Source organism: Manihot esculenta, chromosome 18, assembly GCF_001659605.2.
Source record: "Manihot esculenta cultivar AM560-2 chromosome 18, M.esculenta_v8, whole genome shotgun sequence".
Taxonomy (NCBI): domain Eukaryota; kingdom Viridiplantae; phylum Streptophyta; class Magnoliopsida; order Malpighiales; family Euphorbiaceae; genus Manihot; species Manihot esculenta.
The window spans coordinates 27,239,605-27,266,487 of NC_035178.2; the positions used below are offsets into that span (position 1 = coordinate 27,239,605).

Sequence of the window (26,883 nt, forward strand, 5' to 3'; positions counted from 1 at the left end):
GCTTTGCCAAGTTGCTTGCTACAATACTGTTGTGAGAACCTGTGGGAAGGGCAACAAGTTCAACTGTATGCGCTGGGACTTTTCTGTACGCAACAGCAAATGGTGACATCTTTGCGGAGCTATGGACAACACTGTTGTTAGCAAATTCCACCAGGTCTTGGAGGATTTCACTCTCCTTTGGACTCATCTTGTAATGAGGCAGATTCAATAGTTTTGATCTAGGAATGAGATCAATCTGATATTGAATATCCCGCAGAGGTGGAAGCTTGGATGATTCCTCCACCATCTTAGGAAACTCCTTCAACAGCTCTTTGACGGGTGGTGTTAAAGATGGTGTCTAACGACCCGAAAATCGGACCGCTACCGGCGCTAGGATCCAGGTCGGCTTAAGGCCGCCGGGACCCGTAGCAAACCTGACATGCAACCTGTAAACCTGTTTATCCCATACATGATCAACAACATACATAAAAATTAAAACTTTTCTTTCATTCAAACACCAAACTCAACCCGTGCATGCACTGAACATAGACATAATCATAAACATCGACCCCTCTGAGGGATCTCATCAATGCCCCAATGGGCAAATACAACATATGTTGAGTTGGTTTACATAAACATCATAAAAGATCTAGGATCATGCATTAAAAGGGATACCTTACACATAGGTCAAGTACAACCTCTAATCCTCAATATCATTATACATAACATAACTATTCATAACTTTACATTTTATCATGTCCACATTCTATCTATTACATACAATTGACTTCAATACTCTTGCTGACCTCCTGGTCTACCCTGTACCTGCAAACCTGGGGAATTTGGGAAAGGGGTGAGCTACTAGAGCCCAGTGAACAGAATAATAAAGCATTTAAAACACATGCTATCATGAAATGCATCACATCACAACTAATCATATCAAGGATGAACTTGTCACCATTTAGCCCTCTACATATTCCAATCATGCCAGGGGCGTAGTGCAGGCCACACCTGGTCTTTCTCTTATACATAACATAACATACATAACCAATGGTGCCGGGGGCGTAGTGCAGGCCACATCCGGTCTTTTTCTTACATAGTGCCAGGGGCGTAGTGCAGGCCACACCTGGACTTCCATATCATATCATCACGTCATAACATATGAGGGCTAATGGATCATTCAACATTCATCCACATCAACAACATATTATGCAATGCAACATATTCGTGATTTCTAATGCAAACAACCTAAAATATCACATGGCATCCGTGATGCATGAACATGCTCAAAATTGATTTACTTTCTTGAAACATAAAGAGTTATTCTACTCACCTCTGGCTAGCTCTGACACTGACTGAAGCAGCTGACTCACTGCTGAGGTCCTCGGTTCCTCGGGTCCGAACCTACATAGGTGGACTCAAATGAGGGACCAAACAACTAGAACATAACTCTAAAAACATCCCCAAAAATCCCCTAAAACACCTTAAAACAATCATGCAAAACATGCAAAAGGAAGGCTGAACAGGGCAGGTTCGGCGGCACCTTCGGCGGCCGAAAGTCCCAGACAGAGATGAAAGTCTCTTTTCGGGGGCAACTTCGGCAGCCGAAAGGCCTGCCTCCCAGGCAGGTTCGGCGGCCGAAAGTCCTTCGGCTGCCGAACCTGGTTTCTGCCAAAGGGCAGAAACTCGGTTCCCTTTACACAAAACCTCTCCTTCTCATTCCAACATGCATATAACTCATTCAAATCATGCAAATATACATACATTGACTCCTAGGGGCTTCAAACTATCTTAAACCCCAACTACAACACACAACAACAACACATTGCTCAAAGACACAACATAAGCTCATAAACCTAACCACAAGCTAAGCATGCATTCTACCCCATAGATCTTACATAAAACTTACTTAAAACATGCAATGAGCTTAAGATCGGCTCTTACCTCTTGAAGATCGAGAGAGAGACGACCTAAACTCGGGGATGGGAGAGATTTGAGTTCTTGAACCTCAAAGCTCCAAAATTTGCTCAAAACTTGAAAATCTTCAAAACAAAGCAAAAACTTGTGAAAATCTTGAAAGATCTGAAGGAAAGGACTCAAGATTGGTGAGGGATGGCGAAGAACTCACCTTGGCCGACAATGGGGAGAAAAGCTCGCCCGTTTTCGGCTAAGGGACCCTTTTATAGTGGCTGGCCAGGCCACATTCGGGGGCCGAACGTGCCTCCGCATGCATGCCATGTTCGGCGGCCGAACTTGAGATTCGGCGGCCGAACCTGGACTTTCCTCACTTATGCCTTCGGGGGCCTAAGGCACACCCGAAATGCCTGCATGTTCGGCGGCCGAACTTGAGGTTCGGCGGCCGAACCTGGGTTTTCCTCCAAGGTTGTTTTAATGCAAAAACTCATTTCCTTTTCACTTAAAACCATGAAAAACATTAAAACATTTTATGAAAACATGTTTCTACCCTACTAGGGGCTTCCGACATCCGATATTTCACCGGACGGTAGGAATTCCGATACCGGAGTCTAGCCGGGTATTACATGGTGCATCCTTCATTGTACCTTTTGCTCTCACCAATAAGGCCAGTGTGTCTTCAGATTTCTCAACTGTACCTAATAGCCTCTGTACTCCTGTGGAAATAGCAACAACGTTCTTCCCTTCCACTTTAGAATGTTTAACAGAACCGGAAGGCAAGATAGTAATATTCTTTTGATTCCACGTGAACATGTATGAATTCTTTTTTCCTTTGTGCAATGCATCAACATCGAACTGCCAAGGGCGACCTAGCAAAATTCCACAGCAATCCATATCCACAACATCACAATTAACAAGTTCAGCATAAGATTTACCGATCGAGATAGGCACGCTGCAGATTTTATTGACCTCAATTGTCGGACCTTCCTTAATCCATCCAACTTTGTAAGGCGAAGGGTGCGGCTGTGTAGGCAACTGCAATTTCTCCACCAATTGCTTAGCTATCAGATTCTCACAACTGCAGCTATCTATGATTAGCCTGCAAATTGCCTCTCCTACTTGACACTTTGCCTGTAAAATCTTCCTCGTTTGTGTCTCATCCTCCTGTTTTGTTGAACATAAGATTTTCTTCACCACATAGGTCTCAGGATTGGCGGCCACAGGATTGCCGACTGGCTAGGGGTGTGCGGCAGCGGCGGGTTGGTGGATTCCCTGCTGTAGGGTTAATTGTCCGATCATCTCCCTCAATTCTGCCAAGGATGCCTCAATCGCAGCAAGTCGCGCCTCTTGGTTATCTGCCATGGCCGAACCTTGCTCTGATATCAATCTGATAAAGGACTATTTAGACTCCGTCAGGAGTTTCAACCAATATCATTTGGCTAAGACGAAATAAGAGAAAAGATAGGATGAAAGACTAAAAGTCTTATTGAAATTCCTCAAAGATTGAAAAAGTATATTTCTAATAGCCAAGGGAGGCTATTTATAATAGAAACAAAACCCTAATGTGCAAAATTATGAAAATACTCAAAATATCCAAAAATAATAATTAAAATACAAAAGTTAGCCTCGGTCCAAGTCTGCCATAAAATCCAAGGCTAGTTGCTCCATGTCATTCCCTTCCACTTGTAAAGAACTCGACCTCGAGTTGTCATCAGCAGGGTAGTACGGAAATAGATCTGCCACATTAAACGTCTTGAAAATTTTCATCTCATGTGGGAGGTCAAGAACATAGGCATTGTCATTAATCTTCTGAATGATCCGGAATGGACCAATCTTCTTGGCGTCAAGTTTTTTCTGTCATCCACCACGCTCCTTGCATAAATACACCATAACTTGGTCACTGACATTGAAGGACTTGAAACACCTATGTTTATCAGCTGTAGCTTTATATTTGTCATTGGCTTCTATAAGGCATTGTTGTACCTGTTTGAAAACATCCACATGCTGCTTTGCCAAGTTGCTTGCTACAATACTGTTATGAGAACCTGTGGGAAGGGCAACAAGTTCAACTGTATGCGCTGGGACTTTCCTGTACGCAACAGCAAATGGTGACATCTTTGCGGAGCTATGGACAACACTGTTGTTAGCAAATTCCACCAGGTCTTGGAGGATTTCACTCTCCTTTGGACTCATCTTGTAATGAGGCAGATTCAATAGTTTTGATCTAGGAATGAGATCAATCTGATATTGAATATCCCGCAGAGGTGGAAGCTTGGATGATTCCTCCACCATCTTAGGAAACTCCTTCAACAGCTCTTTGACGGGTGGTGTTAAAGATGGTGCATCCTTCATTGTACCTTTTGCTCTCACCAATAAGGCCAGTGTGTCTTCAGATTTCTCAACTGTGCCTGATAGCCTCTGTACTCCCGTGGAAACAGCAACAACGTTCTTCCCTTCCACTTTAGAATGTTTAACAGAACCGGAAGGCAAGATAGTAATCTTCTTTTGATTCCACGTGAACATGTATGAATTCTTTTTTCCTTTGTGCAATGCATCAACATCGAACTGCCAAGGGCGACCTAGCAAAATTCCACAGCAATCCATATCCACAATATCACAATTAACAAGTTCAGCATAAGATTTACCGATCGAGATAGGCACGCTGCAGATTTTGTTGACCTCAATTGTCGGACCTTCCTTAATCCATCCGACTTTGTATGGCGAAGGGTGCGGCTGTATAGGCAACTGCAATTTCTCCACCAATTGCTTAGCTATCAGATTCTCACAACTGCAGCTATCTATGATTAGCCTGCAAATTGCCTCTCCTACTCGACACTTTGCCTGTAAAATCTTCCTCGTTTGCGTCTCATCCTCCTGTTTTGTTGAACGTAAGATTTTCTTCACCACATAGGTGACCTCAGGATTGGTGGCCACAGGATTGGCGACTGGCTGGGGGTGTGCGGCAGCGGCGGGTTGGTGGATTCCCTACTGTAGGGTCAATTGTCCAATCATCTCCCTCAATTATGCCAAGGATGCCTCAATCGCAGCAAGTCGCGCCTCTTGGTTATCTGCCATGGCCGAACCTTGCTCTGATATCAATCTGATAAAGGACTGTTTAGACTCCGTCAGGAGTTTCAACCAATATCGTTTGGCTAAGACGAAAAAAGAGAAAAGATAGGATGAAAGACTAAAAGTCTTATTGAAATTCCTCAAAGATTGAAAAAGTATCTTTCTAATAGCCAAGGGAGGCTATTTATAATAGAAACAAAACCCTAATGTCCAAAATTATGAAAATACTCAAAATATCCAAAAATAATAATTAAAATACAAAAGTTAGCCCCGGTCCAAGTCTGCCGTAAAATCCAAGGCTAGTTGCTCCATGTCAAAAGTTGAATCTAAGGGCATTAATAAATGTATGATATAGCGACAAATGTATTTGCCCATCCCCTTGAATCTCACTAAATTGAAAAGAGAAGTTGATAATCTTCTCTCTCCAATTGTCTTTGGATCCAAACTCGATTGAACCTCTCCATTGTTTTCATATCCTCATTGCACAAGCAACAAATCAAATTTGTTTACAATCGAAGGTATTACTCTGCTAATAATGCAATTTCTTCATTACTTCAAGTTTTGATTAACTTTTCCATTCTTCATTTGTAATTTGATATTCAATTGAATCCCTTATCTCATAGAAATATGGCCATGGAGGTTAATATGACAATCTCATGTTAAGAACCCAATATTAATTGAATCCTTTAGTTCATAAAGATATGGCTACTACCCACAGGATCAGTTGAGTCCAACCAATCAATCTTAATTGTCATCCATTGCCTCTTACGCTTCTTGAACCCTTTTTCTTTAAAAACCTATCTTCCCATGAAATTCTATTAGGTTGCCAACTTTGTCTTTACTTTCTTCTTTCTCTCATGCACTGGGTTGCTCTAATCTTATCAACAATATAATTACTCAATTTTTTTTAATAGACACAAATCCAACTATTGAAAATTTACTCTCCAAAGATGAACCCATTACACTTCATTTATCCAGTGATGATACCATGGACTTAAATCTCTATTTGATGATATGATGAGTTGGGATACTTATAACCACCAATAATAAAAACAATCTCAAGGAGAGGGTCTTGTGGAGTTGCAAAAAAAGCACAACATAGAGATTTGCAATTACGGTATTTAGATGATGTTTAGATAATAGTAAGTTTATTTAAGTTGGATATAGCTGATGAGATAGAGAAAGAGAAGAACATGGTTAGCTTGTTGGATGGAGGAGATGGTTGTTACTGCTACGGTTAGAGAAGATGGATTTCTATGTATTGATATGGCTATAAAAGAGAATTTAGAGATTTTCCTACGGAGCAATGACTAAAAGACCTAAAATTAGGCCATTGTCCTTTGAATCAATGAAATTAAATTATAATGAATTTTTAATTTAATTTAAAAAATATAAAAACAATTTAATTAATTTGATCAAACTATAAAAAATATAATAATAATTATCACTTCAATTAATTTAATGGAACTTAATAATCAAAATTATAAAAACCTTCAAATTGAAAGTACTTGAGATAAAAAATCAGATCAATTAAATTCATTCAATTTGTGTCGATTTATTTTAGTTTTTCAATTTAAAATGAAAAGTATATCACTTTAAAAATAAGTTTATTTTTATGAAAATGGAAAATATAAATGAAAGTTTAAAGACATTAAAAGTAATTTTTGAAATTGAGAATGGGGGAGGGAGAAATTAAGTCCATATTCACAAAGATGGCTGAATTTTTTTTTTGTTTTGGAAACATCACATGGTTGAATCTTGACCGTTTGATTGCTCACGCGGGCCCGACAGAACCACAACTGCCATCTTCCTCTCGTCTCTATATCCACGCCAATCCTCATATTCTGTCAAAACAACTAGAGGATGATGATAATGGTACATTAGAGGCCGCGCCAAACAGCACCTGTCCTTGGCCCAAAACCCTAGGGAAGGACTCTTTTTCAAAATCCATAAAATACCCTTTTCATTTTCCTTATGTATAAATGAAAACCCTAGCTATAATCACCGAGTATTACACTTCAAGTAACGAATTGGAACCCATTTTGCCTCTCTCGCTCGCTTCCCCTATCCAATTACTAGTGTTGATATTTCCTAAATCGCAGTCCTTGTCGGTACGTTTCTTTCTCCTTGTGAGATTGTTAATGATCTTTCTTTTGATTGCCATCTTTGCCTTGGAATCATGTTGAACCTTAAACTAGGGTTAGGGTTTATAATTTTGTTGCCGATCCTTGTGGGCTTAATGTTTGCTAATTGTAAATTCTCTGGGGTGGTTCCTATTGTAATGATTTCTGTTGGGTTTTGTGGCTTGTTCGGCAGTTTACTGCACTTTATGCTTCCAAGAAAGCGACCTGTTGAAGGCGTGCTTGTAGAAGCAGAAGAAGAGAACGGAAGCAAGACAGCAGGTTCGGCCTCGATTAAAAAGCATCGGATCGATTGCGTTCTTGAATCAGCTGAAAAGACTACTGCCACCAATACGACCAATAACAACAGCAACAGTAGCATCGTTGGCCTCAACAAAGACAAGAGTAGTAGAGATTTGATTATGGCACCTGGCGATGCAAATCTGAGTGATATCGATGAGGATCTGCACAGCCGGCAGCTAGCTGTGTATGGCCGTGAAACCATGCGGCGGCTTTTTGCTTCTAATGTCCTAGTCTCGGGCATGCAGGGTCTTGGTGCTGAGATTGGTATGGATATGATATGATAAAACCAACTGATCTTGTTAGATTTTCGTTTAATTGAATTTTCAAGTGATAATCCAATGCTTGACTGATGGTTGTGAATATGTTGTTTGTGATTTGAAAGCCTACTTATCTTGATAGATTTACGAACTAATTCTAACATCTGAAGGCATGATTCATTTTGCAATAAAAGAATTTAAATGAATTCTTGTAAAATTATGGAAGATTTCAACTTTTGATTCAAATTTTAATGTGGAATGATATTAAGTGTAATTACTATTTTATAATTCTAATTTGTGTTATACTTTAAAATGCAACAAAATATTAAGTATCTCATATATATATATATATATATATATATATATATATATATATATATGTATATGTATATAAATTACTGTCTTCTTCCTTTACATGAACTGAACAAGTTCTTCTATAGCTTTAGTTTGCTAAATACATAGCTTTATCCCTGGGATTTAAGCCAGTGAATACTTGAGCTAAAATAATGAGTTACTGAATATTTGAACTTATGAAAAGCAGCACAATTAAATGCAAATTAGTCATGTTATTGATGAAGAAAGTAAAAAAAGTTCCAAATTATTACAAGTGTTGTTAGAGGCGCGAGGCGAGTCAAAGAGGCCCTTGCCTGGCTTTGCCTTTTCGAAACAACAGGCATATCAGTATTTGTTTTTGTTTTCTTTTGCTTTTTAAACATCGAGTCCTAAACTATAGTGTCTATTTCCACATCAGCTGCTGGAGAACTGAATTTCAGGTACATTTCCCTTAGTTTTTTCTTCGTTCCACTCTCTCCTCTCATCTTCTTTTCTCACTGCTGGCACAGCAAACCCAGCTGAGTTTTTTTTTTAATCTTCTTCCTTGCCCTCTCTCCTCTTTCTCTCCTCTTATTCTCTTCGTATCGTCTCTTATTCTCACTGCTGGTGCAGAAACATCCAGCCTGTTTTCCCCTATTTTTTGTTTCATTTTTACTTCTCTATTTTAAGGTGTACACACACGCACACTCTCTCTCTCTCTGGTGGCCCACTCTCAGCTTGGCTCGCCTCTCCTCTCGCTTGGGGCCATAGGGTACCTGTCACCTTGCACTATGTTTGGTTGGAAGTTTTAGAATGTTTGGTTGGAAGTTTTAGAATGTTAAGAGATGGTTTTAAAAGTAATCTTCATGTTTGGGAGGATCCTTTTTAAGAAAGGTAAGGTTTTTGGAGATTTCAAAACCTCCAAAAATGTCTTTTTTTTTTTTTGGGTCCACCAAATTGGAGTGTTAGGAAGGTTATGATACTTCACTTTTTATTACTTTGCTTTACTTCCAATCCAAACACACTTTTATTGTTGCCTCTCCTTTAATAGCACTCATTTGTCTTAAATTTTGTTGAATGTGATCCAAGCTTTCATAAAATGAAAAAGTTATCCTCAATGAGACGGAAAGAACTTTTGTTGTTCATAAGGTGAAATAACTTTTTTATTTTATGATAATTTGGAGTATATCTAGCAATAAATAGAAATATTTCTGAATTCCTTTTGGTAAGTCATTGATAATGTGGCTAAATTACATTTAATTATTTTAATTTTGATAAGTTCAGGTACTTAATGGGTTTTGATTGTACTTTTAGGTGTTTAATAGATAAACTCAAATGGTATGGAGGTGTAAGTATATATTTGGCCATTTTAGATTGTGTTTTATAGAGCTAATTGGAGCCATATCAATTGAAATGTCAATGTGTTTGTGAAGCAGGACCTTTTACTAAGGATTTTAGGTCTATTTATTTTAGAAATAAATTTAGGAAATTTAACCGTGTAGTATTTTATTTATTTATGAATTTTTGTTGCTTTAGGATTTCCAATTAGCATTAGTTTAATATTTTCTCTTTCCAAGTCTTCTAATCCTGGTACTAACAGAATATTATTATACTATAAATGCTTATATGATCTGTGCATTTAGTAGAACTTTGATTATTATTGACAATTGAGAACTGAATAAAATTTGGGAGTGTAGTTCTTTTCCTTGTGATTGTTCTTTTGGTTCTGCTTCAATTTGGTATCAGAAGGCTTCTTTCTTGATCCAAGTGTCTGTGGAATTACCCAAACAATTAATTATGAAATTTTTTTGGCTCTTCTTGAAGTTTCTGCCCTTGGCTGCTATATCTTTCTCACACTTCCTTGCTATTGAATTTCTTTTCCATATTATGCTTCCCTTAAGCCCTTGCTGCTGTCCGTAACAATTCTTTGCCATCAACATCCTGAATCTGTGTTAGATGATGAGTTCATTAATTCCTCTCAAGTTGTTTTTCACAGATTTATTGTCAAGTGCCATGATTGTTCGATTTCTGATGCTACCTGGATTTCTAAAGAGACATTTCAAACTTTGGATTCTTCTCTCATGGATTCTTATGTGCAGTTCAACTCTCTGGAATCAAGCTCTTCTCGACCAAGTGGAGTGCTGGTTTAATTTTTTTTTTCTTATTTTGGGATTCCCAACCTTAGTACTAGTGGGACTAGTTATTATTTCTATAAATACCCGAGTCATCTAGATAGCTGGTATTTAGTAGAGCTTATTATGATATTATTATGACAATTGAAAATTAAAATAAAATTATTAACCTTGTTTGTAGTGTATTCACTCATTTGCATTACGGAATGTGTACAATTGTCTCCTTGGTAGAATAATTTGAAACACTCGTGAGATTTAAACTATTATTTTCTAGCATTCTGGTTTTTTTTTTTTTTAAAAAAATTTGCATGCGTCTCTGTTTGTGTATCTGATGGTGATGGATGTGTCCTATACTGTTGAGGTGACGGGATTAAAATAGTGCTACTACATTTAAGTTGATCTTATACCAGTTATGTGACACGCCGTAATGTGTGTTTGTTCTCTTGCTGCAGCTAAAAATCTTATTCTTGCTGGGGTCAAGTCTATAACATTGCACGATGAAGGGGAAGTGGAGATGTGGGATTTGTCCAGTAATTTTGTTTTTTCTGAGAAAGATGTTGGAAAGAACAGGGCATTAGCTTCTGTTCAGAAGTTGCAGGAACTAAATAATGCAGTAGTTGTTTCCACCTTAACTACAGAACTAACAAAGGAAAAACTTTCTGATTTCCAGGTATTTCCATGTTTGTTGAATTTCTTGTTAGTGATGTTATTCCAAAGAAAGGCATTTCCATTGTTGTGGATATCTACTTAATACTTATTCATAATATCCCATAATATCTTTAATAAATGGATCCTACCATCTTGACTAGAAAGGATAAATGACCTCTTGGATAATCCTGGCAATTACTTAGTGGCTATCTATCAAGGTCACTGTAAAAGGGTAAAATGATCTCTAGATAATCCCACTGTTTGCATGGTGATTATCTATCAATGTTACAACTAAGGCATGTATGAATGTGGTACTGAATTCTTTGTTTTATTTTCTTTTCTTCTTCTTCTTAAAGTTTTGAACAAATTTTATGTGAATTGGCCAACTTTTTGTCTATTAGCAAGTCAAAAAGTACATGTTAACTAATGTGATTTTATTATGTATTTATCTTCTCGTTCCTTTTACTTTAGGAGGTGTGGGGGATAGGATATGAGTCAAAGGTTTTGAACATCTGGTTTTTGAATTAGGAATGCCACACCTAAGAACTGTGGTTTTTGAGGATGTAGAGATGAACTGTTCCCAATGAGGATATATCACATTGAATAAGGATTATGCTATGATGAGCCAAGACCTAGAATACATATGTTTACTATATGATTTTCTACTTTATCGGAAAAGCATTTACTTGTGAGTTCTTACTGTCAATGAATTCAAAAAAATTTAGGAGAAGATGGGTGGATGTTCAGAAAGAACACAACTGTTGAACTGATAGTTCTCTCTCTCTCTCTCTCTTCTTTTGTTTTCCCTTTTTTATCTGTCAGATTATGGGTTTTGGGTTTAAGTAAACAATTTGGGTAAGAAGGTTTGTGTATATATTGGTGGATTCTCAATCCATATTAATGGATGTAATACTGATTTCTTTCTAATGGACAATTTCAGCACTGATATTTATTGTGATTGTATTGGGTGATTTGCTGAATAAACTTAGGATTGGTGGAGAGCATAAAGAGGTGTTGATGTTTAACCTCTTATTTTTTGAAGTCCTATTTGGTACTTTATGATGCCACTGAAGGACAGATTCTAAACTAGGCCAAGCCTTCCTGGTTTTTCAGTTAGATTTTCTCTTGGGATTGTGTTTTAGAAGCATATATTGTAGTGGAGGGATGAGATTCTTATTTTTCTTTTATGGTGCGTAATGGCTCAATTTTAGTTTTTTTTTTTTTTTGCATGATTATTGCTATTGGAGTTGCCTTTTCAGATAACACTTTTTTTGGCTATAAATGCGGGGTAAGTTCAGGATTCTTTGTGGGTGGGAATCATTGCTTTCGTAGAGGAGGTCAAGTGTGGTTCATAGGAGAGATCTGGTTGGGTAATTGAGCCTTTCTTTGATTTCTGGAACTTCTTAATGATATTTATCCACCTTAAAGCATAAGGGAAAAAAATTGTGGGATAAAGTAGTATTATAGTCTTTATTGTAAAGTGGGAGATGAGCTATATGAGTTTTATATTATTTTATTTGTTTATTGTAAGCAATTTGGAAGACAAACATCCCCCCTTTTTGGGGCCTTTTAAGCCATGTGAGAGAGCTCTTTTCCATTCATCTGTGTTGAGGTGCTTTTTTTCCCCTTCTAGTTTTTTTATGAGTTAGTGCAACTGATCGAACACTTCTTTTTAGTAAGATAGTCAGAATTCCATGGTGACTGATGCATGCGAGTCTAAGGTACTATTACACTTTCAGAAAATTTGGAGTTGAACTTTTTAGCATGGGAAGTTTATTGTTGTGGAACAAGGAAAAGGCTGCTTTGTGATGCCATTTCCTTGGTCTTTGTTGATCATGTGTGCTGCATTTGATAGCCAGGAAACCTCTATAAGATCAACAAAAATTGGGTGTTGGGATTGATGAACATGGATGGTGTTCCCATTGTTGACTATTGTCAATGAGTATAACTTTTCTTTTTAATTATTTTTTTCAACTTGGAAATAAAAAAATATAAGTTCAATGGCTAGATATGTTAGTTTTCTTGTGCATTTGTTCATTAATTTGAACAATCTTATGTGTCATTGTTTGGTTGTTAAATCTTGGCTGATTACAGTTTTTTAGAGCAGAGATGCAAATTCCGGAAAAACCTATGTAGTCTTGGTTTATCAAATCCAGCTCATTCTGTGGTCTTCCTTTGATGGTCTGTTGTGCATTCAAACTAAGGTCATTCTCTTCCATTCAATTTGGGAATGATAGTTTTGAACCTCTTTAATAAAGTTTAGCCAGATAACACAAAGTTGTTGATGGAATGGGGAAAAAAAAAAGGAAAACAAATATGATATGGAAGTAGAATGGATGTTCTCAATTTGTTGTCTGCCTTCAGAAAACTTCCATGTTGAAGTTTGATTGTTTTGTTAAACATATGCTAAATGTGGAGTCCAAGCAACAAGAGATTCAATGTGGTGGGGTGGGATTTGGAACTTCTATGGAGTTGTCTGGAATGTGAGTATGTGGAGAATATACCTTGGTTTAGCATTCTCTGGAGGAGGTGTTTAAGACTGTTTGCAAGCACATGATGACTAAATGCTCCTTCTGTTTGGGATTTATCGTGCTTGAGAGATTTAAGGCTAGAAAGTCATCTAAGAAAATGGTTTAGATACACTGCAGTATGGGGAAGGAGGGTAATTCAAGTATTTTTTTAGGATTTTATAGGTTTATGAGTAGCGTTCATGTATGGGAATAATTCGGATAGCTATTGTGCTCATGGATTTAAATTGCTGTTACAGCTGGGAGCAAACCATTTTTTAATGGCCATAATTACTATGTTATTTTATTTTATTTTGAAAAATTTGAGTAGTTAAGAATTTAATAATAACTAAAGATAAGTAAAACTAAGATACACAATTATGGTAAGCATAAATACATTATTTAAAGATATTAAATCCGTCATTCTTAGATGTCCCTAATAGTAACCAATTTTAAAACTCATCCATCGCAAAATGTGGATGCAGATTGCTTTCTTTTACTTGAAATAAACTTCCAATATTTGATGATCTTAGCTAAAAGAGCGCAACCCAGAAACTAGAAACAAAATATTGAAATGAGGTTCCTTCCCACCTCTGAAAAAAGAAAAGAACCCCACATGCGAAATGGCCATTACTGGTAAGTAATGGGTGTAATGACCAATACACCAATCCTTTTTGCCTCTATGTAATGGCTATTATGGTATGAAGTGCTGTAAATAATGTCTTTTAAGTGAAGTAACAGCAATTATTTAAAACCATGAAATTGACACCTCCAATTAACAGCTAGTCTCTTTTGTTCTGGGGCTGTACTGCTCCTGAATCAGAAACTATTTGTTTGGGAGACTGACTTGCAAAATTGTACATTTATATTGCTGGATGCAAAGAGAAGTCTAACAGAGTCTTCTCTGACTGAATAGTTGGACCAGAATTAATAGAATCTAGAGGATGTCTAACCACTGAATTTTTGTAACTTCTGAAATTTATGAGAGTAAAATAAGATAGGTATTTCCTTTTCTTTTTGCATTTGCCTCGTGTTTTTTTTGGCTCCATTTTACAAGAGTTTTCTGTTTATTTATGTGCTTGCATCCATCAAGGAGTTCAATTTCAGAGTTGCCTCAACATACCAATAATGAAATGGAACTGCTGATTAGCTAAATTATAGGAGTCTCTTGAATGTCAAAAGTACAGAATAAGTTCCAGTCTACATCATTGTAATTTCCTCTCTCTCTCTCTCTCGCTCTCATCTCTCTTGCGTGCGCATTTTGGGGCTTCAATGGTTCCTATGTTGCCATAGTAACTTTCACCTCATTGTGATACGAGCATTGCAAAATAGTGCAAAAATCTATGAGAATCTGAAAAATGGAATGGACATGTATTTGAATTCCAAGGATCATAGATTTTTATCCAACAATGTAAATAATTTGTAATTGCAATAATATCACTTTTCATGCATATGTCATTTGGATTGGGAGAAATTCAAGCATAAGCGTACTTAGCTTTAGATTTTTATGATTTTTATGATTTTTCTTATATTTTTTAATTTTCTTTTGTGTATCCATTTTGTCAACATTATTTCTCTCATCTGGATGTGCTTTATGCAATGTTTTTGCTTATTTCATGTTGCATAGATACGTGTTTTCTGTTTATGCAGGCTGTTGTTTTTACTGATATCAATCTTGAGAAAGCCATTGAGTTCAATGACTACTGCCATAGCCATCAGCCTCCTATCTCTTTCATTAAGGCTGAAGTTAGAGGTCTTTTTGGTTCTGTATTTTGTGACTTTGGACCTGAATTCACAGTTTTTGATGTTGATGGAGAGGATCCACACACGGGTATAATTGCATCCATCAGCAATGACAACCCTGCTCTAGTATCATGTGTGGATGATGAGAGGCTTGAGTTTCAGGATGGGGATCTTGTTGTATTCTCTGAAATTCATGGAATGACAGAGCTAAATGATGGCAAGCCAAGGAAGATAAAAAGTGCCAAGCCATATGCCTTTACTCTTGATGAGGATACCTCGAAGTTCAGTACCTATGAGAAAGGTGGTATTGTAACACAGGTGAAACAACTCAAGGTGTTGAACTTTAAGCCACTGAGGGAAGCACTTGAAAATCCTGGTGATTTTCTTTTGAGTGATTTCTCCAAGTTTGATCGCCCACCTCTCCTACATCTAGCATTTCAAGCATTGGATAAGTTTTTGTCAGAACTAGGTCGATATCCTGTTGCTGGTTCAGAAGAGGATGCTCAGAAGCTTATAACTTTGACTGCTAACATAAATGAAAGCTTGGAAGATGGAAAAGTGGAGGACATTGATCCAAAACTTCTTCGACATTTTGCCTTTGGTGCCAGGGCTGTACTGAATCCCATGGCTGCCATGTTTGGCGGCATTGTGGGACAAGAGGTTGTCAAAGCGTGCTCTGGAAAATTTCATCCTCTCTTTCAGGTGGGCATCATGTCACTTTCTTATCTTTCCTCCTTGTTCCCCCCCTCCCGCTATATTTTTTTTCCTTTCCTTTTCTTCATTACTTGTTTTATGCTTTGTAGACATGTGTGTGATTTCATATACTTCTCCTTGCTTCTTTTGGTAAACTAATCTCCTCCTCTCTCTTTGTATCTCTGTTGTCACAGTTTTTCTATTTTGACTCTGTGGAGTCACTCCCTAAAGAGAATTTGGATCCCAGTGCTTTTCAACCATTAAATAGCCGTTATGATGCACAAATTTCAGTTTTTGGATCTAAGCTCCAGAAGAAATTAGAAGATGCCAATGTGTTCATTGTAGGATCTGGTGCATTAGGCTGTGAATTCTTGAAAAATGTTGCATTAATGGGTGTTTCATGCGGGAAAAAGGGAAAGTTGACAATAACTGATGATGATGTAATAGAGAAAAGTAACTTAAGTAGACAGTTTCTCTTCCGTGATTGGAACATTGGACAGGCCAAGTCAACAGTTGCTGCTGCTGCTGCGGCATCAATAAATCCAAGTCTCAACATTGAAGCATTGCAAAATCGCGTGGGCCCTGAAACTGAGAATGTCTTTGATGATACATTCTGGGAGAATTTAACTGTTGTCATAAATGCTTTGGACAATGTTAATGCCAGGTTATATGTTGATCAGAGGTGCTTGTACTTTCAGAAGTCACTTCTTGAGTCTGGAACCCTGGGTGCCAAATGCAACACCCAGATGGTCATTCCTCATCTGACTGAAAACTATGGTGCCTCGAGAGACCCGCCTGAGAAGCAAGCACCCATGTGCACAGTCCATTCATTCCCACACAATATTGACCACTGCTTGACATGGGCTCGATCGGAATTTGAAGGTTTGCTTGAGAAAACTCCAGCTGAAGTGAATGCCTACCTATCCAATCCAGCTGAATATACTTCTGCTATGGCTAATGCTGGTGATGCTCAGGCAAGGGATACGTTAGAGCGTGTCCTTGAGTGTCTTGACAAGGAAAAGTGCGAGACGTTCCAAGATTGCATTACCTGGGCTAGATTAAAGTATTACCCTGATTCAATCTTTCCATTAAATAAGTGATTATTGAATATACATAATTTAATTCCTGACATTGCTGCTTCTGTAATCAGGTTTGAAGATTATTATGCTAATCGTGTAAAGCAGTTGATTTATACATTTCCTGAAGATGCTGCAACCAGTACTGGGGCACCATTCTGGTCTGCCCCAAAGCGGTTTCCTCATCCACTTGAGTTCTCAGCTTCTGATCCTGGTCACCTCCATTTTGTCATGTCTGCATCCGTACTTCGAGCGGAGACTTTTGGCATTCCCGTTCCTGACTGGGTCAAGAATCCTAAGATGTTGACTGAGGCTGTTGAGAAGGTTATGGTACCAGAATTTCAACCAAAGAAAGATGCGAAAATTGTGACGGATGAGAAGGCTACCAGTCTTGCTACTGCATCTGCAGATGATCTAGCGATTATCAATGAAATAATCGCGAGATTAGAGCAGTCCAGGAAGAAATTGCCACCAGGATACAGGATGAAGCCAATTCAGTTTGAGAAGGTTCTCTCTTTGCATCTTTATTTAACATATTTAATGTGCATTTCTTTGACCATATCAAAGCGTTGATTAATATGTCTTCTAACTTAATTAATATGGACTTTGCTGTTGTCATGGAATGTTTGTATGAATTGGTCATAGTTGTATTTGTTTTGAACTACTCTTGCCCCATAACTTTTATGTGGTCTAAAATACTGTGTTTCTGTCTTCCAACCTTGTTCGATTTTAATTCAATTGGTTTGTTGGCATGGCTATTCACATTCTATGAATCTACAGGATGATGATACAAACTTCCATATGGATTTGATTGCTGCACTTGCCAACATGAGAGCAAGAAACTATAGCATTCCTGAGGTTGACAAGCTGAAAGCCAAGTTTATAGCAGGAAGGATCATTCCTGCTATTGCAACCTCAACAGCAATGGCAACTGGTCTTGTGTGCTTGGAGCTGTACAAGGTTCTCGATGGGGGCCACAAACTAGAAGACTATCGCAATACTTTTGCCAACCTAGCACTACCTTTATTCTCCATGGCTGAGCCAGTCCCACCCAAGGTTATCAAGCATCGGGACATGAAGTGGACCGTTTGGGACAGGTGGATTGTTAAGGATAATCCTACTCTGAGGGAACTTCTTCAATGGCTCAAGGATAAAGGGTTGAATGCTTATAGCATCTCATGTGGCAGTTGCCTGCTCTACAATAGCATGTTTCCTAAGCATAGAGAAAGAATGGACAGGAAGGTGGTGGATTTGGTTAGGGAAGTGGCAAAATTAGAATTGCCTCCATACCGATCTCATTTTGATGTTGTGGTGGCATGCGAAGATGACGAGGACAATGATATCGACATTCCCCCGATATCTATTTACTACCGTTAAGTTGTATTCCCAATTTGCCTAATCATTGGCCCTGTGATTTTAGGAAAATACTTATAATCAGACTTTAGTCTTTCATCTCCATGTTCTGTCTGGGAGTATACCAAGATTTAAGGCTTCCCAGTATCCAATTTCTTATGCATTGCAGATATCATGTATACTTGCTTATGTTTTGATGGTGATCCACAGCTGACTCTTTTCTTGCATTTACGTTGGACGTTGTTAATGAGATTTTGGAAATTGCGTTATTATTTGGTTCATTTGTTTGCATCGGTAATTCAACATTCAGTGATTTGTGTTAGGAAAATAATAAAGAATGCAAAACTATGTTGTGATTGTGGTGAGGGGGAAGTTCAAACGCAAATTGGCTCGTAATCCCCTTTTCCTTCTCTCTCAAGTAGATAATATTATTTTCTTACGGAGTGTAGAAGTTACAATTTAGAGAGATTTTTTAGTTAAAAACTTTTTAATGTTTTAATTTTGCCTTTTAAAAAGTTATTGGGAAAAGTACGCAGAAGCAGCAATGTATGTGAATATTTATTATTTTTAGTTAGTTAATTTTAATTTTAACCAAATTAATCTTTAAATTGTAATGATAATGACGATATTATGGCTTCTTAAATTCGTTTTTTACATTTAAAAAGTTAAAAATTAATTAAATAATTATTTTTATTTGTTAATGATGTAATAGGAAAATAGAGTTATAATTGGTTAAACTTGTAAGAAAGAGAATATGAGAAAGAGAATGAGCTATAAGAAAGATAATATGAGGTGATTGATATTTACAGCAGTTCGATATTTGAAAAGCAGTAAACCGAAAAGAATAGCGAATGTAATGTAATCCGATACTCGAGTAGTAATAAATTGAAGGGAAGAGCGAATGTAATATAATATTCTGAATTTAAGAATAGTTGTGTAAGAATGCGTACTCTCTGTAATTGTTGATTTTTATACTATAGGAGCACGAAGTTAATTATAGTATTTTTTTTGAAATTCGACAATGATGTGGCCAGTTCATTGATAAGGGATCTTACTGACTAATTGGTCGACAATTTCGTGATTACAAGCGTAAAGGGAGTTTGTTGGATTGTAACCACTACTAGTAACCTCCTGTGAAGATCTGACCTCTCCAAAGGAGGGCGAGCGTTGACGAAGACTCAAGACCTGAAGCGTCCGGATCTTCTTTTTCCTTAGTAGGATTGGGTATCACCTGATCAGATCTTTGCCATGTAGTCCTATTTTCGAGTGCCAACACATGGTTTTTTTTGGATTATTATTATGTAATATCAGAAGTCTCCCCGCTGATTCTCAATTCTTTAGATTTAAAGGTGACAGTTGTTTTCGTGATATGGGGCATATGGCTTGTTTGGATTAGCCTTCTATACTCGCATCGCTTTGCCTGCTCCTACCTATAAATGACAATTGTCTTATAGCTATGAAATACATTAAAAATAACAAATCGAACTTAACACCCGATCACGATAATGACTTGAGAATTTTATTAACCAAGACTGACACCCGATCATTAGTCTCACGGATACTTTCCTAGTGGCCTGGTCGTGAAATATGTTACGGTCTAGAGTGTAAGTCATACCAACTGTCCCAAATGGAACTGTGCAGCCTTAGTTCAGTCCGCCGAACTAAGTCAGCTTCTATCTAGGCTGTGCACGCTGTCCTTGGTTTTTTCTTACTTGCCTACCGACTAACTCAGTCCAAGATCTTGTCCATCTTCTGGCTAAAATTGATTTGAGCGATATGGTAACGCCCTGGTGAGTTTTCGGGCTTTCACTTGCCTCAATCAGCCCTAGTGAGCTTCCGGGCATTTTCTAGCCCTAGTGAGTTTCTAGGCATTCTCCAGCTCCGACATACTTCCGGGCATTATCTAGCAGGCTTCTGATCATTTTTAAGCCCTGATGAGCTTCCGAGCATTTTCTTGCCTTGATCAGCCCTGACAATCTTCCGGCCATTTTCCTCCTTGTGGACTTCACTTTCTAGCTCAACAGTCCTTTGTAAGAGTAGTGACAAATGTCTTATAGCCTGGGCATGAAATGCCTTAAAAACTTCTTGTGAAGCGGGATTAACACTCGGTTGGTTGGCCTGGCGTATACTTGCCTTGTTGTCTGGGCATGAAATGCCTTAGAAACTTCTCGTGAAGCGAGACTGACACCTGGTTGGTTGGCTTGGCTCATACTCGCCTTGTTTAGTGGGACTAACACTTAGGTTATGGCCTGACGAATTTTTGCCTTGTGGCTTGGTATGAGATGCCTTATTATGCGAGACTAACACTCGAATGGCCTGGTGGATTTACGCCCTGTGGCCTGGCACGAGATGCCTTTGTTTAGTGGGTCCAACGCTCTAATTATGGCTTGACGGATTCCTACCTTGTAACCTGGCATGAGATGCCTTAATATGCAGGACTGGCACTTGGATGGCCAGACGGATTTTCGCCCTGTGGCATGGCATGAGATACCTTTATTTAGTAGGTTCAATGCTCAGATTATGACTTGACGGATTCCTGCCTTGTGGCCTGGCATGAGATGCCTTGCTATGCGGAAATGATACCCAAATGGCCTGACGGATTTTCGCCTTGTGGCTTGGCATGAGATGCCTTTGTTTAGTGGATCCAATGCCCGGATTATGGTTTGATGGATTCCCGCCTGGTAGCCTGGCATGAAATACCTTTGTTTAGTGGGTCCAACGTCCAGATTATGGCCTGGTGGATTTCCACCTTTTGGCTTGGCATGAGATGCCTTTGTTTAGTGGATCCAATGCCCGCTTTATGGCCTGGCGGAACTCGCCTTGTGGCCTTCAATGAATACTCCTTAATCTTTTTTAAAGAAGGCAATCCCAACATTTCTTATCATTGAAGAGCACAACATATGAAAAAAATACCTTGTTAACTGTTATTGATAAAATTTTCTCAAATTACAAATATTATAGGAGTGGGTAATGACTCAGCCATCTAACTTGGCCAGCTTATAGGATCCTGAGCGAATGACCTTCGAGACCCTGAATGGTCCTTTTCAGTTTTCGCCCAACTTACTAGACCCAGCATTACCGCTTGTCACATCGTCTTTTTAAGGACTAAGTCCCCCACATTAAAAGCACGCGGCCTGACTTTACTATTGAACATTCTGGGCATTTTATTTATATAAACTGCCATTCTGATTGTGGCCTTTTCTCGTAGGAATTCGGCTTGATCCAAATTGAATTACATTTCTTTAGGATTTTCTGAAATCTCAATGTGTTGTGTCATGAAGTTGCTTACTTGAATTTCCACAGGGATAACTGCCTCGGCTCCGTATATAAGAGAAAATGGTATTTTTCTTGTGGCTGTTCTTGGAGTTGTTTTGTATGCCCAAAATATGTGGGGCAATTCTTTAGGCCAGTTGCTCTTGACTTTGTCGAGTCTTTTCTTTAGCTCTTGTAGGATAGTCGTATTTATAACCTCGGTCATTTTATTGGTCTGTGGATGGTAAGTCGAACTGAACCTTAAGTCAATCTCCCATTCCCTGTAGAAATCTTTAAACTTAGAGCTCGCAAATTGAGTTTCGTTGTCCGTAATTACTATCTTTGGGATTCCGAACCGAGTGAAGATATTTTTACTGATGAAAGAGATCGCTTGTTGGGTGGTGATGGACTGAATTGCCTCCACGTCGGCCCATTTGCTGAAATGATCCACTCCCATAATTACGAACTTCCTTGACTCGGTTGCCTTTAGGAACGGGCCAAGGATGTCTATCCCCCATTGAAAGAAAGGCCAGGGGCTTCCAATTGCTGCTTGCTTGGGATGTTTGCATGTACTTGACATCTTTGACACTTTTGGACAAGTTGCTTTGCATCTTGCATTATCATTGGCCAGTAGTATCCTTGTTTGAATGTTTTTCGGGCGATCGTCCGAGCTCCTTTATGGCTCTCGCATTGACCTTCATGAATGTCCTTTAAGATTTCTTGGCCTTCTCCTTTCATAATATAATGCAGCCATGGTTGAGTTGATGACCTCCTATGCAACCAACCATCAATTAGTGCATACTTAGAGGATTTTCTTATACTTGTTTGGCCAACAGTTCATCGGCCGACAGATCATCCTATGTCAAAAACTTGTATACATGCATTATCCATATTCCCCTTCCTCTATGGGAAAAGACTCTTCTTTGTTAGTTGCTGGAGTATGCAGCTCCTCAAATTGAAATGGTTGAGTCAAGTGTTGTTCACTTGCCGCCACCATTTTGGCCAGAAAATCAACCTCTTTGTTGTCACCTCTAGCCACCTCGTGAAGCTAGTAGTTGCCTTGCTTTTCTTTGATCCTCTCCATTAAGGATCAAACATTTTCCTCGTATTTGATAAGATTTGGTTCTTAGACTTTAAATTGTCCTTAGCGCTGATTAACAACCAACTGCGAGTCACTAAAAACAGTAGATTTTGGTATACCTAATTCCTTGATGATCTTTAAGGTCATTATTAAAGCCTCGTACTCAACTATATTGTTGGTAGCATTGAAAGCGAGTTTTTTTGCATACCGAAGCCTTATCCTGTTTGAATATGTAAAAGGATCCCAATTCCAAAACTCCCAGCTTCGCAAGCTCCATCCGTCTAAACCTTCCACTCCTCCATGGTTGATGCAGGAGATTCTGAAGGCTCTAATGTCGGATTCATTTTTGCAATAAAATCGGCTACTGTCTAGGCTTTCATAGCCTTTTTTAGGACGTACCTGATATTGAAGGCTAGCAATATTATTGACTAGATGGATAGTTGCCCTGAAAGCTCCGGTCTATGTAAAAATTTTTGCAGAGGATAATTTGTCCTGACTTCTATTGTGTATGACTCGAAGTATGGATGTAACTTCGTGCTTGACATCAAGACTGCAAATGCTAACTTTTCAAGAGGAGAACAGTTCAGCTCTGCCCCCTTCAAGACTTGGTTGGCGTAATAGACTGGATTTTGCTCCCCATTGTCTCAAAAAGAGTATTGAGCTTACTGTTTTCTGTGTCACAAATAAGTATAGAAACAAAACCTCGCCTTTGATGGGCGAGCTTAGCAATGGGAGAGATGATAAAAAGGTTTTTAAACTTTGAAAAGTTTCTGTATAGTCTTCCTCCCCCCACAAACTTACTTTTGCCTTTTAAGATTTTAAAAAATGGGAGAATTGCATAATATGATGTTGATGTGGATGGATATTGGATGACCCACTAGCCCTCGATATGATATGTTATGATATGGTATGAAAGTCCAGTGAGGCCCATTCTACACCCTTGGCACGATGTGAGAGAAAGACCAGTAAGGCCCATTCTACGCCCCTGGCACATTGGACATGTTATGTTACATCATGTTTAAGAGAAAGTCCAGTGAGGCCCATTATACACCTCTGGCACAATTGGATAAGTAGAGGGTTATTGGCGACAAATCTATCCTTGATGTGAATTGTTTGTGATGTGATGCATTTCATGAAAGCATATGTTATTAAAATTGTTTTACCGTTTTGCTCACTGGGCTTTAGTAGCTCACCCCTTTCTCCTAACCCCCAGGTTGCAGGGTCAGAGATAGCATAAGAAGTCAGCAAGGGTAAAGAGGTTGTATATGTAATAGATTAGTAGTGGATATGAAATGACATGTAATGTAATGTAAGTATTGTACAGTAATATAATGAGGATTAGTATTGTGCTTGGCCCTAATGTTGGTTGTAAATCCCTTTTGGTACATGATCTTTATGAAATGTTTTATTGATGATATATGTTGAACCAGACTTGACATATGAGATGTTGACCCAACTGGAGCATTTAATGAGGGCTCCAGTAAGGGGTTTTATGTATATAGTTTTAGTGCATACACAGGTCAAGCTTGGTATATGAAAAGTTTAAAGTTTTTATGAAAATTTATGATCATGTATGGGTATTTATCAGATGTACAGGATGTATGTTAGGCTTGCGACGGGTTTCGGCGACCTTAAGTCGATCTAAATCCTATTGCCGATAGCGGTCCGATTTCCGGGTTGTTACAGAGTGGTATCAAAGCCCTAGGTTCATATGGTCGGACCTAGAGTGTGTCGGGCTCATAGATGTTATAGAAGGGCAAGCACAATTGGAAAAATCATGTCCACTAGGATAGGATGTAGAGTCCTGTCTTGATGATGATGTGTAATGCCATGACTATATGCATGTGCATTAATGATATGCTATGTATGATGTGGGTTCATGTGTTTCCACACGAACCATATGATATTAATTTTTATGTGTTTTATGTCATTTTTTTAGAAATAGAATGCGAGGCACTCGTCGATCTGCGGGATCGACTAGAGTTCCACCTGAGAGGAAGGGTATGGATACCTCTCCCCCTGCTCTGCCGAGAGCACAGTCGTGTAGAGTCAGTAGATGGGAAACAACAAGGGACCCTAGAAGGTCTTTTGATGTAATCAGAGGAGGAATGGATCCAAGAAGGATGTCAGCTGATGTGAAGGAAGCAGAGATGGATGTTCAGAGGAGAGATGAAAGTTTGGGAGTAGGTGTGCTAGAAGAGGGCATGGGAGAGTCACAAAAAGGCACTCAGGCCTCGGGTTCCATAACCCTGGGTACAGGGAGAATTGATCTCTCATCTCTGAGTGCAGCCCCCACAAGAAGTAAAAAGTGGGGCAGAACAAAGAGGTCGAAGAAGAAGAATTTCTGGAAAAGGTTGAAGTCTAGTCTGGGATTAGATGGTGGCTCGAGCTCCGGTTCAGATAGTTCTGGATGCATGAGGTGTGGAAGGCCGCACAAGGGAGTTTGTCGGTATGGGACTACAGCATGTTACAGATGCAGATAGCAAGGGCACATGGCACGTGAGTGTCCCACTGCGCCATGGTTGGCACGGTCCCAGCAGACAGCTTCAGGTAGTGTGGCTCAGCCAGTAGCTCCAGCCATGACGTAGGGCAGTGGTCGAGGCAAAGGGAGAGGGTCAGCCTCTTCTTCGGCAGGTTCCCGCGGAGAAGGTCTGTCAGCTCCAGCTCGGATCTTCACCCTGGCTCAGCAGGAGGCTAACACATCGAACACGGTGGTGTTAGGTACGCTCACTTTTGAATGTTCTGATGTGTATGCTTTTATGAACCCTGATGCTTTTCTCTTTCTTTTGTTGCACCGAGAGCCGTAGAGAGGTTGGGTTTGATAGTCTCTAGGTTAGAGTGTCCCCTTTGGGTCAGTGGACCCAAGTGTGATCCATCAGTGGCAGAGTCAGTCTGCCGGTATAGCCTAGTGTTTGTTGAGAGTAGATGCCTTCCAGCCGACCATTGTGGTTCTAGAATCGATCGATTTTTGTTGACGTCATTCTAGGGATGGATTGGTTTTCTACTCGTGGTGCTACCTTGGACTGCAGAGACAAGATAGTCAGGTTCAGAGATCAAGATGGGTCAGAAGTTGTCTTCAGGGGGGGATAGAGTAGGGATGCCTAGAGGTTTAATATCAGCCCTATAGGCTCGTAGGTTGCTCAGGAAGGGTTGTCAGGGGTTTCTAGCTCATGTTAGAGAGCTTGATAGTCAGGTCAGGGAGCCCGCCTCAGTGCCCGTAGCCAGAGAGTTTTCAGATGTCTTCCCAGACGAGCTTCCAAGACTACCACCTACTAGGGAGATAGAGTTCGAAATAGAAGTGATGCCTGGAACCAGACCGATCTCTATCCCTCCCTACAGGATGGCACCTGCAGAGTTGAAAGAGTTGAAAGATCAGCTGCAAGAGTTGGTAGATAAGAGTTTCATCCAACCGAGTACCTCACCTTGGGGTGCTCCAGTGCTGTTTGTAAAGAAGAAGGATGGATCCCTAAGACTTTTTATCGACTACAGACAGTTGAACAAAGTCACTACTAAGAACAAGTATCCTCTACCCAGGATCGACGATCTATTTGACCAGCTAGCAGGAGCAGGTTGTTTTTCCAAGATAGATCTGAGATCTGGGTACCACCAGCTAAGAATTAGAGAGGAAGATGTGCCGAAGATGGCGTTCAGGACTAGATATGGGCATTATGAGTTCCTAGTGATGCCGTTTGCGCTGACCAATGCCCCTGCAACATTCATGGACCTCATGAACGGAGTTTTCAACCAGTGTCTGGATCACTTTGTTACTGTCTTCATTGATGATATCTTAGTGTATTCCATAAACACAGAGGAGCATGCCCATCATCTGAGGATAGTTTTACAGACCCTAAGGGAGCACGGCTTGTATGCCAAGTTCTCCAAGTGTGAATTCTGGTTGAGGAGCATCTCATTCTTGGGGCATGTTGTGTCAGAAAAAGGAATTGAGGTGGATCCCAAGAAGGTAGAAGTCGTAGCTAACTGGCTCAGACCCACTATAGTTACAGAGATTAAGAGTTTTCTGGGTTTGGCAGGTTACTACAGGAGGTTCATCCAGGACTTCTCAAAAATTGCCGCTCCTATGACCAGATTGACCAAGAAGAATCAGAGGTTTGTGTGGTCTAATCAGTGCGAGAAAAAGCTTTGAAGAGCTTAAGAAAAGGTTAACGTCAGCACCAGTGTTAGCTCTGCCTACCAGTAACGAAGACTTCACAGTGTTTTGTGATGCATCCCGTGTGGGACTAGGTTGTGTGTTGATGCAAAATGAGAGGGTAATTGCTTATGCTTCTAGACAGTTGAAGAAGCATGAGTTGAATTATCCTACACACGACCTAGAGATGGCAGCTGTGATCTTTGCACTCAAGACGTGGAGGCATTACCTGTATGGGGTAAAATGTGAGATCTTTACAGATCATAAAAGTTTGCAATACATCTTGAGTCAAAGAGA

General features: G+C 39.3%; 1 protein-coding gene and 1 long non-coding RNA gene across 3 annotated transcripts; both read left to right on the forward strand.

Annotated features, from left to right (window-relative positions):
* Positions 1-6,804: 6,804 nt before the first annotated feature.
* LOC110606794 (ubiquitin-activating enzyme E1 1) lies at positions 6,805-18,387 on the forward strand. Of its 2 annotated transcripts, XM_021745784.2 has the most exons (7): positions 6,805-7,073; positions 7,279-7,649; positions 10,539-10,756; positions 14,892-15,686; positions 15,872-16,740; positions 16,828-17,260; positions 17,534-18,387. In XM_021745784.2, the coding sequence occupies exons 2-7, from the start codon at positions 7,292-7,294 to the stop codon at positions 18,128-18,130; spliced, it is 3,270 nt and encodes a 1,089-aa protein (XP_021601476.1). In that variant the 5' UTR covers positions 6,805-7,073; positions 7,279-7,291; the 3' UTR covers positions 18,131-18,387. The 2 variants fall into 2 exon arrangements, with proteins under 2 accessions (XP_021601476.1, XP_043808835.1); XM_043952900.1 differs by lacking the exon at positions 6,805-7,073 and having other exon boundaries at positions 7,089-7,649.
* Positions 7,656-10,381, forward strand: LOC122722355. The gene is made up of 2 exons (XR_006349321.1): positions 7,656-9,103; positions 9,951-10,381. It is a non-coding gene; the product is annotated as an uncharacterized LOC122722355 (long non-coding RNA).
* Positions 18,388-26,883: the final 8,496 nt, after the last annotated feature.

What these genes read in the sequence shown, in the direction of transcription:
- LOC110606794 (XM_043952900.1), top strand. Translation starts at nt 7,142, where the DNA reads ATGTTGAACCTTAAACTAGGGTTAGGGTTTATAATTTTGTTGCCGATC. An exon ending in GGGTCTTGGTGCTGAGATTG is followed by an intron (nt 7,650 to 10,538) that starts GTATGGATATGA and finishes CTCTTGCTGCAG; the next exon opens with CTAAAAATCTTATTCTTGCT. An exon ending in AAAAACTTTCTGATTTCCAG is followed by an intron (nt 10,757 to 14,891) that starts GTATTTCCATGT and finishes CTGTTTATGCAG; the next exon opens with GCTGTTGTTTTTACTGATAT.